Source organism: Suncus etruscus, chromosome 2 (assembly GCF_024139225.1).
Source record: "Suncus etruscus isolate mSunEtr1 chromosome 2, mSunEtr1.pri.cur, whole genome shotgun sequence".
Classification (NCBI taxonomy): Eukaryota; Metazoa; Chordata; class Mammalia; order Eulipotyphla; family Soricidae; genus Suncus; species Suncus etruscus.
In genome coordinates, this window is record NC_064849.1 from 66,082,721 (window position 1) to 66,102,210 (window position 19,490).

The window sequence follows — 19,490 nt, forward strand, 5'->3', positions numbered from 1 at the left end:
AGATGGAGATGTTATATCTGTTCAGGAGTCTCTCCCAGAAAAGCAGGTGTCCCAACCCTTCAAGCCCCACCATCTGCTTTTCTTCAACCCTCCTTTTAACTCACAGGAGATGGTCAGAATGGAAAGTGAATGTTCCAGTCTTTGAAAGGCCAGAAAGTTACAAGACTGAACCATCATCACTGTTTCATAATTAGGAGAGGGAAAGAATTTCTCGTTGTTGGGGCTATGCCAGAGGGAAAGCTCATACTGCCCACTCTTTCCGCAAGCATACTGCAGGCATCTATTTTCCTTCTGGATGCCTCCTGATATCTTGCTGGGTGCCAGAGCCTTAGGAAGCTGCTCTCTGCCCTGCACCTGATTCTTTTTTGGTGTTGTTTTTTTCAGTTTTTGGGTCACACCCGGCAGCTCTCAGAGGTTCCTCCTGGCTCTTTGCTCAGAAATCGCTCCTGGCAGACTCGGGGATGCCAGGATTTGAACCACCATCCTTCTGCATGCAAGGCAAAAACGCCCTGCCTCCATGCTCTCTCCAGCCCCTGCACCTGATTCTTTGTGTGTGTGTGTGTGTGTGTGTGTGTGTGTGTGTGTGTGTGTGTGTGTGTGTGTGTGATTTTTGGGTCACACCCGGCAGTGCTCAGGGGTTATTCCTGGCTCCATGTTCAGAAATTGCTCCTGGCAGGCACGGGGGACCATATGGGGTGCCGGGATTTGAACTGATGACCTTCTGCATGAAAGGCAAACGCCTTACCTCCATGCTATCTCTCCGGCCCCTGCACCTGATTCTTTTTTTTTTTTTTTGGTTTTGTTTTTTGGGCCACACCCGTTTGACGCTCAGGGGTTTCTCCTGGCTATGCGCTCAGAAAACGCCCCTGGCTTGGGGGGACCATATGGGACGCCGGGGGATTCAACCGCGGTCCGTCCTACACTAGCACTTGCAAGGCAGACACCTTACCTCTAGCGCCACCTTCCCGGCCCCGCACCTGATTCTTGACCTCAGCCTCCTCTTCTGCCCAGAACTTGGAGCACTACTACTTTCTAGTGGTCATAAGAGGCACTGCCTCTTAACAGAAGTCACCCTGCTTTAGACCTCTGTCAGTGTTCCTTGAAACTAGAAACAGGAAAATGCCTCCTAATCTAGCTCCTGAGATTTTTTTTTAATGTAGGGTTTTTTTGTTTATTTGTTTGTTTGAGGAAACACCTGGCAGTGTTCAAGTCTAACTTCTGGCTCTGCACTCACTCCTGGTGGGACTCACTGGTGGGCCCTGGGGATTGAACCCAAGTCAGCCACTTGCAAGGCCTTATTTGTTGTACTGTTTCTGACCCCAAGGTTTCAGAGCTCTGTCTCTGAAGCATATATATTTTTCCATGCCAGAGCCAAAGACCAGAGAGCATCTCACACCAAGCATAGAACTTTTTTTGATTTGGGGACACAGTTGCTTATGATCAGGAGTTACTCCTGGGTCTGCACTTAGGAATAATACCTGACAGGGTACCATATGGGATGCCAAGAATTGAACCTGGGTTGGCTGCATGCAAGATAAGCACTCTACCTGCTGCACTATTGCTTCAGCCCACCTCAGGGCCATCTTGGAGAAGAAATCTGAGCTTTCATAGCCAGCCAGGTTTCTATAGGGAGGGAACAGGGAGTTCACAGAGCAAAATGAAGGGGGAAGGGAAAGGGGACAACCCACACGAGAGCAAAGTTGCAGAGGGGCTCCCTGATTTCTCCTGAGACTCACAGAAGCCCCAGGAAGAGGTGATGACAACAGAGAAGGCTCCTTAAGCCTCACAATAGGAAGTAGACACAGGAGACAAGCATTGAGGCATTGAGGTCAGACAATGGCCATGCAGGGGGAAAGAAAGCAGCAATGTTAGTTGCTGCCAGGATGGCACAGGAAATGGGGCAGTGTGCCAGCCTGACCTCCAGCAGCGCAGGCCCCCGAGAGGGGCAGATGTTGGCTGCTGTGGCAGCAGTTTGCCTAGGCCTGGGGCACAGGACTAGGAACCGTGCCCATGGGCAAGGGTTAGCCAACACTGGAAGCACACGTGGGCTGGGACCCCATACGTACACTTAACAAAGGGCCCTGCTCCAAGGTTCCTCCAGGCCTGTCACTGAGCTCCAAACAGCTTCCTCCGGCCTGCAGCCTGGAGCACACCCTGGCGGTGGGAGTGGAAGGAGTTGAGAGTTCCCCACGCACACAGATAGGTGGAGCCCAGCACTTGGGAGATGGGGGGAGCCGCAGGAGGTGAGTGGAGGAGGGAGCAGAGACCAGGCTGGGGGATCAGCACAACAGGAAGTTTTGCTCCGTCCATTCTCTCTGCTCAGCCCCTCACCTGCATAGCCTCTGATGGAAGCAGCTGGAAGGAAGCCACTGGATGGATGGATGGATGGATGGATGGATGGATGGATGGATGGATGGATGGATGGATGGAAGCTCCAGCACCCAGCAAGGAGGGGCTGAGCGCACCCAGCAGTGGACCCTGACCTGAGAGTGACCCCCACTCAGGTGCCCCATTTCTCAAAGGCCTGCATCCTCCTCTCGGGGTGCACCCTGCCCCTCCCTGAGTCACCCCATAGGAGAGGGGGAAAAAAGGGAAGAGAAAAGAGGCATCACCGAGAGAGGAAGGAAAAGGAAGCAGCAGAGGGAGGCGAGGCCATAGGGGAGCGGAGGCTGAGGGCAGCCGAGAGGGCAGTTCTGGGCCCAGGAGGGCAGCAGGAGACCAGAGCACACGGGCCAGAACCCCAGCAGCACCCCCAGAGCCGGGTAGTGGGGGCGGGGAGCCAAGGGGCGGGACGGCCATGTCCCACGGGACCTACTATGAGTGTGAGCCCCGGGCTGGCCAGCAACCACTCGAGTTCTCAGGGGGCCGCTCAGGGCCCGGGGAGCTGGGGGACATGTGTGAGCATGAAGCGTCCATCGACTTGTCTGCCTACATCGAGTCGGGCGAAGAACAGCTCCTCTCGGATCTCTTCGCTGTGAAACCAGCCCCGGAGACCCGAGGCCTCAAGGGTCCTGGCACCCCTGCTTTCCCCCACTACCTGCCACCTGACCCCCGGCCCTTCGCCTACCCCCCGCACACCTTCGGACCCGACAGGAAGGCCTTAGGGCCGGGCATCTACAGCAGCCCGGGCACCTACGACCCGAGGGCCGTGGCAGTGAAGGAGGAGCCCCGGGGCTCAGAGGGCAGTCGAGGGGCCGGTAGAGGCAGCTACAACCCTCTGCAGTACCAGGTGGCTCACTGCGGGCAGACAGCCATGCACCTGCCCCCTGCACTGGCACCACCCAACCAGCCACTGCGCGTCCTCAAGGTAAGAGCAGCTCTGGTCCTTGCTGGCCTGGGCTGGACAGGGGCCACCAGGAGGGCCTGACACCCTGCTCTACTGTGCAGGCCTGGGGGGGAGGGTGTTGAAACTGATCCGGCCCCAACCACCCAGCTTTCCACTTTCTGCTTCTCTGATTTAATTTCCACCCTGAATCCCACCATGTGGCTGGAACCCAGGGTTCCTACAACATGCTCAGGCTCTCTACCCCCTTTGCTGCCCAATGGCTCCTTCTGTTGTCTTTCACACGCCTGCTCTAGTAAGGAAAATGCTGCAGGTGGAGAACTGGAGACCCAAGGCAAACAGGAGGGGGCTGGAAAGATAGGACCCGGTGAAGGCACTTACCTTGCACCCAGCTGACTTGGTTTCACGCCTAGCACCACGTCTGGTGCCAGGAGCTCTACCAAAAGTAAATCCCTGGGCAATGTCGGGTGTGGCCCAGCACCACTACTCCCTTCTTAAATAAAAAAAAGAGATGGGACATAACAATAGCACAGCAGGTAGGGCACTTGCCATGCACACAGGCAATCTAGGTTTCATCCCTGGCACCTCATATGATCCCCCAAGAATCACCAGGAGTTACTGAGCCCTGAGCGTAGAGCCAGGAGGAAGCCTTGAGCACCTCTGGGTGTGACCCCAAGATAACAAACAAAAAACAGATGGGAGGAAAGTGTCTTCAGAGCATGAGGGGGACCCAAAAAGAGAATGAAGGCTGACTTTTAACCTTCGGGCCTTGGAGGTTCAGGTCTGGAGATTTGGAGGCTCTGCCCACCAGGCCCATTGCCACCTGGCCTCAACAGCTCCCTCCTGCCTTCCTCTCCAGGCCCCTATCACCGCATCCGGAGCCCCCTGCAGCCCCCTCCTCAAGGCGCCCTCCCCTGCGGCCCCAGCACACAAGGGCAAGAAGGCGGTGAACAAGGACAGCCTGGAGTACCGGCTGCGGCGGGAGCGCAACAACATCGCTGTGCGCAAGAGCCGCGACAAGGCCAAGAGGCGCATCCTGGAGACGCAGCAGAAGGTGCTGGAGTACATGGCAGAGAACGAGCGCCTTCGCAGCCGCGTGGAGCAGCTCACCCAGGAGCTGGACACGCTCCGAAACCTCTTCCGCCAGATCCCCGAGGCCGCCAGCCTCATCAAGGGCGTGGGGGGCTGCAGCTGAGGGAAACTGGGGCGAGCCTGGGACTCAGCCGGGACTGGCCCCAGAGCAATGACTCTGGTTGAATAAAATTGCACTTGGAGGGCCAGGAGCAATAGCACAGGGGTTAGAGGGTTTGTCTTGCAGGAAACCACCAGCAAACCATATGGTCCCCCAGCACCGTCAGGACTAATTCCTGAGTGCAGAGACAGGAATATTTCTTGAGCAATCGCTTGGTGTGACTGAAAAATAAAAACATATATTTTTTAAAAATTGCATTTGGACTTGTGCTGGGCCTGGGGTCAGACACGCATGTGTGTGTTTATGGATGTGCTTTTTATGTGTGTGCCACCTGTGTGCCTCTGAGTGTATGTGTGGCATGGAGGACTCTGAGGACAGGAAATGTGAGTGACTAAGGCTGCTTCCTTCTCTGCATCTGCTCACACCAGGGTAGACAAGATTGAGTGTGTTGCTGCCATCCCCACCACCTCCAGATCCACTCTGCAGTCCTTCCTCCTCGACACACACAGCTGGGGTGACCTGCAGATTGGACACCCTTCTGCCGAGCTCTGGTTTGCAGAGACTCTCCCACCACCCTGCCCACACCTGTTGGCTTGTTCCCTCTCTCAATCTGTATGTCTGTCTGTCTGCCTGTCACTCTCTGTCTCTCTCTGTATCTCTCTCCTCCCCTCCAGGCCCCAGGAGACCAAAGGGAAGTTCCCAAAGACTTCTGCCATACTGAGGGCCCCTCACATGTGATGTGAATCCCTCCTGTCCATTCCCAGTCTCAGCTTCCCACAGAAGCCCCTCGGATGCCTGCCTCCCAGTCTGCTGCTCATCCCTTGAAATTCAGCTCTATAAAGAGGCATGGAGCCTCGAGGACTGTTTGGAGCAAGTAGGTCAGGGAAGAACTCTCCATGGAACTCTCTACCCAGCACCTCTACCTGCAGCCTCTTTTATTTATTGTTATATTTGTAGGTGGGGGTTGGCACACATGGCAGCGCTCAGGGCTTACTCTTGGCTCTGCGCCTAGAAATTGCTCCTGGCAGACTAACAGGACCATATGGGAGGCCGAGGATGGAACCTGGTTCTGTCTAGGCTCAGCCAAATGCAAGGCAAATGCCCCACCCGCTGTTCTATTGTTCGGGCCCCTGTCTGCAGCCTCAGTTCCAGCTGCTTGCTTGCTGAATGGCCTTGAGCCAGTTACTGTTCTATGCCTTAGTTTCCTCATCTGCAAAATGGGGACAGAGTGCTCCCTACCAAACATGATGCTATCATGTTTGCAGGTAAATGGGTGAGCAGGCAAATGTCATTATTCCTTTGGCTTGAATTGAAAAGACCTCAGAGAGGGGCCCGGAGAGATAGCACAGCGGTGTTTGCCTTGCAAGCAGCCGATCCTAGACCAAAGGTGGTTGGTTCGAATCCCGGTGTCCCATATGGTCCCCCGTGCCTGCCAGGAGCTATTTCTGAGCAGACAGCCAGGAGTAACCCCTGAGCACTGCCGGGTGTGGCCCAAAAACCAAAAAAAAAAAAAAAAAAAAAAAAGAAAAGACCTCAGAGGTCTCTTCTGATCTTCTCATTTTGCAGTTGAAAAAAACTGAGCTTTAAGAGAAGGGAAGGGGGCTGGCGAGGTGGCGCTAGAGGTAAGGTGTCTGCCTTGCAAGCACTAGCCAAGGAAAGGACCACGGTTCGATCCCCCGGCGTCCCATATGGTCCCCCCAAGCCAGGGGCAATTTCTGAGCGCATAGCCAGGAGTAACCCCTGAGCATCACCGGGTGTGGCCCAAAAACCAAAAACAAAACAAAACAAAACAAAAAAAAAAAGAGCGAGAAGGGAAGGAACTCATGCAGAATCGCACAATAGGTCAGGGGCAGAACCCCAGATAGTTCCCAAGAGCACAGACCTCCCGGGCTACAGAAATGACTTTAAGACCATCTGGCGGGATCAGAGTGATAATACAGTCAGTAGGGCATTTGCTTTGCACACGGCCAAGTCAAGTTCTATCCCCAGCATCCCATATGGTCTCCCAAGCACTAGGAGAAGTGATTCCTGAATGCAGATTCAGGAGTCAGCCCTAAGCATGCCAAGTGTGGCCCTCATTCCCCCCCCCCCAAAAAAAAAAAGAGATCATCTAGTGGGTTTGCTCTCAGACCAGCATATAGCATGAGTCACATATACAGATAAAGCAGCTGGAGCTGGCAGGGATAAAAGACCTCTGGGGCCTGAGCAACAGCACAACAAGTAGGGCACTTGTCTTGCATGCAGCTGACCCAGGTTCAATTCCTAGCATGGTCCCAAGTCTGCCAGGATTAATTCCTGAGCTCAGAACCAGGGGGAGTAGTACCTGAGCACAGCTGAGTGTGGCCTAAAAAAAATAAAACAGATGACCTCGAACTACTTCTTCAATCCCCCACATCCCGCTTAGCCTCTCTCTCCCATGCTCATACCTCTCTGAAGAGAAAAAATGACACCCAGAGGGGACATGAACCCTTTCAATAGGCCAATAGGCCAAGGAAAATTGGACCAGAGAGAGCTCAAAGGACTGAGCATAGGCTTTGCATGCAAGTGACCCAAGTCCAGGCCTTTGTACCACATAGACTGTCCCCACAGCATTGCTAAGAGCCATCCAACTACCAAGCAAAAGAAACCCCTGAGCACTGATAGATACACCCTACTTCTGCACCTCTGCTCCCCACCCACCCCATACAGATCCAAACCTCACTACATAGTGTTAAAAAACAAAATACACCAGGGGCCGGAGCAATAGCACAGCAGTAGGGCGTTTGCCTTGCACCTCGGTTTGATCCCCAGCATCCCATATGGTCCCCCAAGCCAGGAATGATTTTTGAGCACATAGCCAGGAGTAACCCCTGAGCATCACCGGGTGTGGTCCAAAAAGCAAAAAAACAAAAACAAAACAAACAAAAAAACACACCAGAGCTCATTTTATTTTGGTTTTTGTTTTTGTTTGGTTTTTTTTTGGGGTGTCACACCCTGCATTGCTCAGGGGTTACTCCTGGCTCTACACTCAGAAATTGTTACTGGCAAGCTCGGGGGACCATATGGGATGCCGGAATTCGAACCACCATCCTTCTGCATGCAAGGCAAACGCCCTACCTCCATGCTATCTCTCTGGCCCCACCTGAGCTCATTTTAAAGTTTTAGTTGTGTTAATAAACTGTTTTTTAATTGACCGGCATCCCATCTAGCAAGTAGAAAGGCAAAATATTACTGGGAAAGGGAAGTTAGTAGAGGCAGAAAGCGGGTGGGCCAAGGGCATCTGCCAAAGAAATTTATTGCCCTTTATTTGGGCCACACCTTGCTTTGTGCTCAGAAATTACTCCTGGTAGGTTCCGGGACCATATAGGATGCTGGGAATCAAACCCAAGTTGGACGCATGCAAGATAAACGACTTACCCACTGTGCTATTTAGACCCAGAAATGTATTACTTGGGCAAAATTCACTTCATAAGGGAAATGTGTGTGGTAGGGTGGGGTGAGATTTCTTATCACACATGATCTCATTAATGCTGACCAGAGAATTTCTGACTGGTTAACTTTCAATGTTCATCTCAGTTTGGAGAGATAATACAACAGGTAAGAGGTTGTCTTACATGCAGCAAATCCTAGCTAAATCCCTGTCACTACATATGGTCTTCTATGTACTTCCAAACCCAATATAAATAATAATAAAAAAGCTTCCACCTCTGGGAGAGGCTAAAGGTACTAATACATTGATGGGACTCTACATGAATCATTTCATTTGTTGTTTTGTGTGTGTGTGTGTGTATTTTTGGACACACCCAGCAGTGCTCAGAGGTTATTCCTATCTCTACATCCAGGAATTACTCCTAATTGACTTGGGGGGGGGGACCTATGGGATGCCAGGAATTGAACCCAGGTCAGCCTACATGCAAGGCAAATGCCCTACATGCTATATTATTTCTCTGGCCCCAAATGACTCCATCTGGGGACCTTTTTGTTTGCTTTTGTTTGTGAGTAATGGTTTAGGGTTATGGGCGGTGGCGCTAGCTCAACAGCAGAGCACATGCATGTTTTCTCCCTAGCACCATCAAGTATAGCCCCTCTGTAAAGGAAACTAAATAAGACCAAAGTGAGGTTTCTGAGCGGGTAGGGGAAGGTGCCAGACTCTGCAGCAGCCTGGAGAATCCACACCTTCCTTTCAGCCCGGGGAATAGGTTGCATAAGGGGTTGCATGTTATACATGCTGAGTGACTCAACCTCCGGATTTCCTCTGCTACGTTCAAGACCACTGCTTCAACCTGTTATCAGGGTTCGGGGAAAATTAAGGGACAGAGCCATTTGCTTCAGTATGGACCCCAGGCTGCCTTCCCACAATCCCAGACAGTCTGCTCCCAGTTCCCAGCAACCAGATTCTGAAGGGGCTTTGCGACTGGCAAAGGAATCAACTCCCTTACCTGTCCCAGAAGAGCACCCTCTGTCAGGTCACACCCCGGGAAGATAATAGGCATCCAGAAGTCTCACTTTAGGGTCTAAGCCATGAGACTAACTAGTCACTAATGAGCCCCGGCCCTTGCATGGAGCTGAGGACTTCATGGTAAATAGACAAGCCCAGCTCTGAGGGGCAGGAAGGAGGCTGGGGAGAACCTCAGGGTCCCTCTCCTGCACTGTATGGGATCTAGAGCACAGGGGAACTAGCCCTGAGCACCAAAGTGGGTTATGAGTGGTAGAAAGGAAAAGGCCACAAACCAATAAGCCAAGAGGGTTTCCTCTGTGCCTCTTTGTCCCAGCTGTGGGTGCTCTCCTGTGCCCCAGGAGGTGCCAGAGATGGGAGAGCAGCCACAAGCCAAGCATCTTTCACTCTGGGATTTAGGGATGGGCCTCTCCTTAGCTCCTCTCCCAGGACACCTAATCTGACTCCTTGGGTGTGATGTTCATTCCAGTCCTTCCCACAGCCTGTTGCTTCTCGTGAATCCAATTCCCTCTCTCCTCTCTGGAGCAGCCCCCTGAATTCATTCCTGCCACCACTGGAGTCCACTCATTGGCAACACCCAATCAACAGGAAAGGAGCCTAGTTAACTGGGGTGGTTAGTCTAGGAAGCCTTCTCTAAGGAGGTGATATTGAAGCTGAAACATAAGAATTGAAAGGAGTGAGATAAGTGTACCATATTTTGTGTGTGTGTGTGTGTGTGTGTGTGTGTGTGTGTGTGTGTGTGTGCGTGTGTGTGCGCGCGTATTGGACATAGTTTCTAAGGAGCCCAGATGTGGAGAGGAGAACCAGTAAGGAAGGCTGAAATAGGAAACGAAGTGGGAACTGCAAATGGCCCCCCTTGGTTCCCTGTTGGGGGAGACTGTCGGGGAGAACTAGGATGGGGTAGGACACTCTCCCCTTACTTCCCCTCAATTGGACCCCACAGGGAAAGACAATGGACCCAATGCAGTTGACCCAGTCCCTGTCTGGGACTGTCTGTGCTAGGCTGGAGATGCTGAAATGTTGGAAACCCCTAAACCGAGGTCCAAATCCATGTCCTTCAATTGCTTTTGAATTCACCTCCTTGGACCCTCCCCCTTTTCCTGTCTGAGCTGAGCCAGAGGATGAGTAGGGGAATTAGAGGCCTGAGGCTGAGGGGCAGGGTCTGGACCCCTGAAAGCTTCCGGGAGAAGCTCTCTGGTCTAGCCAGGACTAGAGAGAGGAAGCCGCTAAGGTGAGCGGGCCAAGGGTCAGCCCGCGGTGAAGGCTGCTTGTGAAAGAGGACTCCCTGGTTTGGTGCGCACCTCCTCACGCAACCCCCACGATTGCTACATGCTGGGGCCCCCCAGGGCCCCCAACCCTGTGTTGCAAGATCCCGGTTGAGTTGAGGGGGGTGGGAAGAGGCCTCTTCACCTCTGCCTGACCCTGCTTCAAGCCAGTGAGGGGACTGTCAGGTGGAGGGAGCTTCAGAAGAGAGACTTTGGTCAGGCACCTCCTCTCTCCTGGGCCTGTCACAGCCTGTTACCTGGTGGCCCCCGAAGACTGCTCTCTTCCGCCAGTACCATTCAGGCTGCTCCAGAGAGGGAAGGGTCTGCCTGGACTACACATGGGCCACTCTCAGCTCTGCCCCAGCAGTTTCTGCCCGAACTATTCAACAGGAGCCAGCGTGGGGTGTTTTCCAGGTGAATGTGGGTACAGGAGAAAGAGAAGGCTTCCCGGGACTGGCCCCAGAGCCCGCCGCAGTCTTTCGATGACCAGGCTGTGCCCCCCACCTTGCAGCCCGGCCTGCGTACCCCAATCTCCACCCACACCTCCCACCGTCGCCCTGGTCAGAGGCCCTCATCCAACCTTGCTGCAATCGGGACGGTTTGCAAAACGCCCTGCTAGCTCCCGCCTTGTCCACCATCTGAGGTTAGGGACTGTCCTTGGGAGATAAGCCTGGGCCTCACCCGCCAGCCCAAGGGAGACTGTGGGTCGCTGCAATCGGGACGGTTGCAAAACCCTTGCTGGCTCCAGCTCTGTCACCCATCTGAGGTTAGGACTGCGCCCCCAAGATAAAGCCTTAGCCCCTCCCCCACGTGCCTTCAGACCCCGTCTGAGCTAAGTAATGGAGACCCTGGGATACCCACCTAGGCTGGTGCAGTACCCTGGACATGTCCTCAGCCCCGCACTTCCTGTCCCTATCACATGCTCTCCCTCGCTTGTACCTGCTCTTGTCACTTCTCTCTTGTATCCTCTCCATGCCACCTTCCTCTGCTCTTCATGCTCATTCAGTTATTCATTCATTCCTGCCTAGAATACTTATTAAACACTGACCTTTGAGGCCAGAGCAATAGCACAGTGGGTAGGACTCTTGCCTTGCAAGTGAACGATCCAGCTTCAATCTCTAGCATTCTATACGATCTCCTGAGCACCACAATAAGTAAATAATAAGTAATTCCTAGTGCAGGAAGTAAGCCCTGAGGTGCCTCCAATGGGTGGCCTAAAAACAAGAACAAAAATAAATATAGTTTCTGACAAAAAAAAGAACAGTTCAGGGGGGTCGGAGCAAGTAGCACAGTGGTAGGACGTTTGCCTTGCCATAGGCCAACCTGGGACAGACCCATGGTTCGATCTCCCCAGCATCCCATATGGTCCCTCGACACGTGCCAGAAGCAATTTCTGAGCACAGACCCAGGTGTAAACCTTAAGGCACTGCTGCCGGGTGTGGCCACCCCCCAAAAAAAGTTCATGTTCTTGAGGGCTTACAAATTAACAAGGATGAAAATAGCACATCAAGAAATTTATGATAATAAACTGCAACACCTTTAAATATCTCTATTAGGCTGAAGGGAGAGCACAGCGGGCAGGGTGTTTGCCTTGCACACACGACTGACAGGGATTCAATCCCCGACATCCCATTTAGTTCCCCAAGCCTGACAGGAGCTATTTCTGAGCACAGAATCTGAGTGCCGCCGGGTGTGGCCCCAAAAACAAAACAAACAAATAAATAAATGTCCTCTACTAAACATGAACATCATGTGTAGCACTGCAAGGGAAGCAGGTCGGCCTCCTAGAGAGAAAAGTGTGCAGGGCTGGGCTAGCAGATCCTGCTCGCACCCATCCACAGTCTTAGTGGAGGAATCATGTTTGCTTTCCAAAGGAAGGTGGGATGGGAGTGGCAAGGCCAGGCCAGTCCTGTCTGATGGTTCTGTCATTCCCTGGAAGAGCAGCTGACATCGGAGTTGCTTGTTCCCCATCTCTTCCCTCTGCTTCATCCTTTGACCTGAAGTCACACATACCTGTTTGTGCCCACACCTTCTGGCAGGGGGTGCACTGTCACCTCAGACTCCTGCATGCTCTGGGTTGTATTTTTTGCTTTTTGGTTTTTGGGGGATTGTTTTGTTTGTTTGTTGTTGTTGTTGTTGTTGTGGGGGCACACTCAGCAGCGGCAGTGCTCAGGGGTTGCTCCTGGCAAGCTCAGGGGACCATATGGGATGCTGGGGATTGAACCCAGGTCCAGCCCTGGTCAGCCATGTGCAAGGCAAATGCTCTATCGCTGTACTGACACTCTAGCCCCTGGTTGTATTTTGTATGTGTGCACTCACACACATGCCTATACCTACCACTTTTTTTCCTTTTGGTTTTTGGGTCACACGCGGTGGTGCTCAGGAGTTATTCCTGGCTCTGTGCTCAGAAATCTCTCCTGGCAGGCACTGGGGACAATATGGGATGCTGGGATTCGAACCACAGTCTGTCCCTCCTGGCTCAGCTAAATGCAAGGCAAACGCCTACCGCTGTGCTATCTCTCTTCGGCCCCCACACTTTCTTTTTTTTGGGGGGGGGTCCACACCCGGCGGTGCTCAGGGTTACTCCCAGCTCTGCACTTAGAAATCGCTCCTGGCAGTGGGCCTGGAAGAGATAGCACAGAGGCGTTTGCCTTGCAAGCTGCCAATCCAGGACCAAAGGTGGGTTGGTTCGAATCCCGGTGTCCCATATGCCCCGCCCCGCCCCACCCCCCACCCCGTGCCGTGCCAGGAGCTATTTCTGAGCAGAGACAGCCAGGATAACCCTGAGCACGGCCGGGTGTGGCCCAAAAAAAACAAAAACAAAAACAAAAAACAAAAAAAAAAGAGAAAAGAAAAGAAAGAAATCGCTCCTGCAGGCTCAGGGGACCATATGAGATGCCAGGATTCAAACCATCAACCTTCTGCATGAAAGGCAAATGCCTTACCTCCCATGCTATCTCCCTGGCCCCATGAGGTCACTCTTTTTCTTTCTTTCTTTTATTTCTTTCTTTATTTCTTTCTTTCTTTCTTTCTTTCTTTCTTCTTTCTCTTTCTTTCTTTCTTTCTTTCTTCTTTCTTTTCTCTTCTCTCTCTCTCTCATCTCATCGCATCTCTCGCCCCTGCCCCGTCTCATCTTCTCCTCTCCTTCTCTCCTCTCTTCTTCTTCTTTCTTTTCTTTCTTTCTTTTTTTTTTTTTTGTTTTTGTTTTGGGGCCACACCAGGCGGTGCTCAGGGGTGACTCCTGGCTGTCTGCTCAGAAATAGCTCCTGGCAGGCACAGGGGACCATGTGGACACCGGGATTCGAACCCACCAACTTTGGTCCGTGGATCGGCTGCTTGCAAGGCAAACACCACTGTGCTATCTCTCCGGGCCTGAGGTCACACTTTCTTTTTTTTTTTTTTTTTTTTTTTTTTTTTTTGGTTTTTTGGGCCACACCCGTTTGAAGCTCAGGGGTTACTCCTGGCTATGCGCTCAGAAATCACCCCTGGCTTGGGGGGACCATATGGGACACCGGGGGATCGAACCGCGGTCCATCCACTTGCAAGGCAGACAACTAACCTGTAGCGCCACCTTCCCAGCCCCGAGGTCACACTTTCAAGCTTGGTTCACAATAATAAATACACGTATATACATATATATATATATGTATAAATATATATATGTATGTGCATATGCTTTGGGACCACAACCAGCAGCACTCAGGGGTTACTCATGGCTAAAGGATCACTCCTAGTGCGGTGATAGTATAGTATTGTATACTATACAATAGATAGTATTGGGGATAGAATTTGGACCACCCCCATACAACCTCATTGATGATCCCTTTAGTTATAGCATTTGCACTCATCCAACTGCTGGGCTTTAGAAACTCACAGCAGGGGAGGGAGAATTGCTGAAGTGCAAGGGATGCCAGAGTGTGACTGTGGTGACCATGAAGTTGTGGACTCCAGTGCCAAGTGTGAAGAAGAGAACTGAGGTTTCTGTATCAGGATAATGGGACAACAGTGACATCTGTCTGTCCTCCCGGTGATGCCCTTCAGGGGCATATTAGCCTTGGGAACTGAGTGTAGAGAAGACAGATGTTGGGATCATGTGGGCATGGGCCTCACCAGGGAGATGGGCAGGAAGGCCAGATGAGAAACAGCATGAGGTCTGAGAGCATCTTTCAAGGTTTGTCTAGTAGTGCCTCTGGACCCTGGAGGGGAAGGAGGGGAAAGGCAGGATGTAGGGTCCTCAGTGAGCAGGGCAGTAGCTGACTAATGATGGAAGGGCCTGCAGAGCTGACCTCGGGAGGTTGTGGAGGGGAGAAGAAAGTTCCAGACTGTGAAATATGGCTGAGCCATGAACATGCTGGAGGGGGCACTGTGTGCTGACAATTCACCTCCATCCACAGCTCCCCTCCACCCCTGCCTCCTCAGCAGACACCTGGCTTACCCCACATCCTCTTTCACTTCATCTCACCCTGACTCTGTTTGCTTGGGGCCATTCACTCTCCTTTAACCTTCTTTTCCTCCTAGCCTTTGTCCTCCATCCTCCCTTATCAGGCTGCTTCTCTCATCACGCGATTTCTTTCTCCTGCCTGATTTCACTCAAAAAGCAGTGTGGCATGGAGGTGGTAAAATCTAACTCTAGGGGCTGGAGAGATAGCATGGAGGTAAGGCGTTTCCCTTGCATGCAGAAGGGCAGTGGTTTGAATCCCGGCATCCCATGTGGTCCCCTGAGACTGCCAGAATTGATTTCTGAGCATAGAGCCAGAGTAACCCCTGAGTGCCACCGGGTGTGACCCCAAAACAAAAAAAAACCAAAAAAAAATCTAACTGGCCATAATACAGTAGCAGAACCGGAGTGGTTGCACAGCAATGCCTAGCACGCTGCTAACCCAGGACAGATGCAGGTTTGCTCCCATATGGTCCCCAGAGCCAGGAGCGATTTCTGAGTGCAGAGCAAGGACTAACCCCTAAGCCCCTGAGCGCCACCAGGTATGACCCCCATTAAAAAAACATAATACAGCAGTAGGGTTGTTTCCTTGCACAGCCAGCCTGAATTTGATCACAGGCATCCCCATATGGTCTCCTGAGTCCCATTAGGAGTAATCACTGAGAGCAGAGCCAGAAGAAAGCCCTGAGTACCACTGGGTATGAACTAAGAAACTTAAAAAAAAAAAAACTAACTCTGGGTTCAAATTCTACCTTTACCACCTTCCCATGTTGCCTGCTTATAATAAGATCCACCTTCAAAAGCTGAAGAAAGGATTTATTGCAAGGGCATAAAATGTTTGGAGCTTGTCTGGATTCAGAAGTGCTCCATGGGATGGCTCTTATTCTCTCCTTTCTCCTTACCTCCTGACCTTTCTCTCTACACTTTCGTCTCCTCTATTATTCTTGTCCCACTTGTACCTCTTCAAAGCCCAGAGATGAATCAGACGCAGCTTCTGACCACAGTCTAGCCGCAAAACAAACAGGAAAATAAATGTCAGGAGGATATCATAAATGCTACTTCAAAGATGTGAAAGAAAGGCTTTCAGAGAACAAAAGGTATGCAAACTAACCCAACTGAGAGAATTCAAAAAAAAAAAAAGACTAGAGGCAGAGAATCTCTCCACTGATCTCCAGGAAGAAGTTTCCAGGGAAGGTGTGGAAGAAGCATTCCTGTAAAAGAAAGGTGTTCCCTGGCACTGCCCTGCTGCTATGCTACAGGACTTCTGCAGCAGGTGTGAAGTTCTGCAGGCTGGTGTGAAGTAGGAACAATCCCTACCCCACAGGAGCATGCCCTGTCTTACTACAGCCACAAGTCGGCAGCAAAGCACTAAGAGCGACGGACGGCTGACTTCAGCATGAACCGCCCCCAGGATAGTCCCACAAAACAGTCCTGTGAACATAAACCTGGACACCCCATCATCAATTGGACCCACCCAGATGATCAGCAAAGGACTTTCAGGCAGATTTATGTGACAATGGACAGTAGGATGTATGAATGACATGTATGAAGGTCTGGGTCTGGGTCAGTGCTTAACAACACACACACACACACACACACACACACACACACACACACGATAGAGCTAGGTTTGTCTGGAAGAACAATAGTCCCAAACTAGAGAAATAGTACAGGGGTTAGGGTGTTTGCCTTGCCTAACACTAAGCCAAGTTCGATCCCTGGCGCTGCTGGGAGTGAACCTTGAGCAGTACAGAGCTAGAGATAAGCCCTGAGTACCACTGGGTGTGGTACAACACTCCCCTGTAAAAACAAACAGCATCAACACAACAACAAAATAACCAAATGCTGATAAATACAGGATCATATGTACTCTTCTATATGTGCTCTTCATTGAAGAGTGCTTGACTAGTATTTGCTGTAAGCCAGACACTGGTCTCAAGTCTTAGCAACATTCACTGACTCCCGAGAACAGGCCTGTAGGTAATACAAACACTAAGCACAAACATGAACTGGAGTTCTAAGTCCAGATATATAGCTAGAAAGGGGTCAAACTGTTTTTGGCTCCAGAGTCTGGCTGTCTCCCTGTATGTCTTTGCTGGTCCCAGCTCTGGTGTAGAAGCCCAAGCATGGACAGTGCCTCAGCAGCAGGGCTGAGCCCTCTCATACCAGCTCGCAATCTCTGGCTCTCTCAACCTCTCCAGCTGTGGCCTCTTTTTTTTTTTTTGGTTTTTGGGCCACACCCTGTGACGCTCAGGGGTTACTCCTGGCTATGCGCTCAGAAGTTGCTCCTGGCTTCTTGGGGGACCATATGGGACGCCGGGGGATCGAACCGCGGTCTGTCCTAGGCTAGCGCAGGCAAGGCAGGCACCTTACCTCCAGCGCCACCGCCCGGCCCCCAGCTGTGGCCTCTTTACTCAGGCAACAACCACCTCCAAGGGTTCAAGAAGTCATTGTCTTTTTTATTGTTTTTTTCTTTTTCCTTTTTGTGGTGGGGGAGCACTTCTTGAAGGGACTCAGGATGAGGAGGCAGAGCCCTGAGTCCACAGTCAGACTGTTCTATGAGGGGTCAAGTGAGGTGGGGCCCTTCCCCTTTGGCGGGCATGGACTTCAGGCATGCCCTGAGAAAAACTCAGAGGAATCACAGGGAAGAAAGGAATTAGGCAGACAACTGGGAAGGATGAATGTGTTTGTATGTGACAGGATGTGAATGCATGGGGTGAGGAAAGAAAACAAAGTGAGTTAGAGAGCTGGGTGAGTTTGTCTGTGAATATAGTCTAGAAAGAACCATGGTTTGGGGGTTTTCTGCTTGTTTGGGGGTCACACTTTGTGGTGCTCTTCCCAACTTAGAACTCGAGGGTCACTCTTGGCAGTACTGGGAACTGAACCCAGGCCTCCTTGAACAAAGTATATGCTTAGTCCCTTGAACCATCTCTCTGACCTGTGAAATTCCACTGTAAGAGCTGATTTTCCAAGGGATTAAGGCCTTATATGTATTAAAGCCCTGGAAGCACAAGTACCATAGTCTTCTAAGCACAGTCAGAAGTCACCCCTGAGTACAGGGTCAGGAATAGGTCCTGAGCATTGCTGGTGTGACCCCACAACCAAAGCCTAAACAAAAGATGGGACGCTCCCTCCCTGTCAGCTCATAAGTGCCTCTGTGAGGCCTCTATGAGGGCAGCCTGTGCCAGAAGGGAATCATGTTCAAGTTTAGCATCCTCACAGTGCCCAGCACAGAGGCAGGAATGACTCCAAATTTCTTGCTCTGGAGTCTACCCAACTGACATGGGAGCATTAAGGCCAGGTGTGAACCTGGTATGTCCCCCATCTACCCTATGAAGGCAGTTAGCCATGAAATAAAGCATCACACACACACACACACCACACACCACAAACCACACACACACACTCCATCATGTTAACATTTTTTTGTGTGTGTGGTTTTTGGGCCACACCCGGCAGTGCTCAGGGTTACTCCTGGCTTTCTGCTCAGAAATAGCTCCTGGCAGGCACGGGGGACCATATGGGACACCGGGATTCGAACCAACCACCTTTGGTCCTGGATCGGCTGCTTGCAAGGCAAACGCCATTGTGCTATCTCACCGGGCTCATGTTAACATTTCATTTCAGTTTGGGACACCGTGACTCTGTTGACACGGCACAGAAGTGCCACTTTGCCTTTTGGTATTTTTTGCTTTTTCGGCCACACCTGGTGGTGCTCAGGATTTATTCCTGGCTCTGCCCTCAGGAATCACTCCTATGGGCCGGAGAAATAGCACAGCGGTAGGGTGTTTTCCTTGCACAAAGCCAAACCTGAACAGACAGTGGTTTGAATCCCAGCATCCCATATGGTCCCCATGCCTGCCAGGAGCTATTTCTGAGTGCAGAGCCAGGAGTAAAACCCCTGAGCACTGCAGGGAGTAACCCAAAAACAAAACAGAAAAAAACACAAAAAGAAATCACTCCTAGTAGTCTCGGGGGACTCTATGGGAGGGCTGGGATTGAACCTGGATCAACCACCTGTAAGGCAACCACCCTACCCACTGTATTATTGGCCTGGTCCCTTTAAAAAAAATTGTTTTTTAGTCTTCATCTTTTATTTATTTATTTATTTATTTATTTATTTATTTATTTATTTATTTTTGGTTTGTGGGCCACACCGGGGCGAGCTCAGGGTTTACTCCTGGCTATCTGCTCAGAAATAGCTCCTGGCAGGCACAGGGGACCATATGGGACGCTGGGATTCGAACCAACCACCTTAGGTCCTAGATCTTCTGCTTGCAAGGCAAACACCGCTGTGCTCTCTCTCTGGCCCCTTCATCTTTTATTTTTAAATAATATCTTAATTTAAGCACCATGGTTACAAACATGTTTGTAGTTGGGTTTCAGTTATAAAAAAGAACATCCCCCTTCACTAGTGCAACCTTCCCACCTCAAATGCCCCCATCTCCTTCCTCCCCACAACCCCTGCCTGTATTCCAGGCAGGCATTCTATTCCTCTCACTCACTACCATTGTCATGATAGTTGTCAGTGTAGTTATTTCTCTAAAAAAAATTTTTTTTTTTTTTTTAGTTTTTTTGGGTCACACACTCAGGGGTTACTCCTGGCTCTGTGCTCAGAAATCACTCCTGGCAGGCTCAGGGGGCTATATGGGATGCCGGAATTCGAACCACTGTCTGTTCTGTGTTGGCTACATGCAAGTAAAATGCCCTACCTCCTCCGACCCCTAAAACGTTTATTTCATTTTCTAACTTTTGGGGGAAGACTCCTCTTTGCCTGTGAATCACACCCCCACCCCAGCCCCCCCGTGGAGAGGCAGCCTGAGTGGGGGAGGACCTATAGATTCAGTCAGCAACACTCAGATCTTAGAAGAGCAGAG

The 19,490-nt window shown here is 51.3% G+C and overlaps 1 protein-coding gene across 1 annotated transcript; it reads left to right on the forward strand.

Moving 5' to 3' along the window:
• The first annotated feature begins 2,464 nt into the window (after positions 1–2,464).
• CEBPE (CCAAT enhancer binding protein epsilon) lies at positions 2,465–4,721 on the forward strand. The gene is made up of 2 exons (XM_049768676.1): positions 2,465–3,307; positions 4,143–4,721. Exons 1-2 carry the CDS (start codon positions 2,798–2,800, stop codon positions 4,476–4,478), a joined length of 846 nt encoding a protein of 281 aa, XP_049624633.1. The 5' UTR covers positions 2,465–2,797; the 3' UTR covers positions 4,479–4,721.
• The last annotated feature ends 14,769 nt before the right edge of the window (positions 4,722–19,490 follow it).

What these genes read in the sequence shown, in the direction of transcription:
- CEBPE (XM_049768676.1), top strand. Translation starts at nt 2,798, where the DNA reads ATGTCCCACGGGACCTACTATGAGTGTGAGCCCCGGGCTGGCCAGCAA. An exon ending in AGCCACTGCGCGTCCTCAAG is followed by an intron (nt 3,308 to 4,142) that starts GTAAGAGCAGCT and finishes CTTCCTCTCCAG; the next exon opens with GCCCCTATCACCGCATCCGG.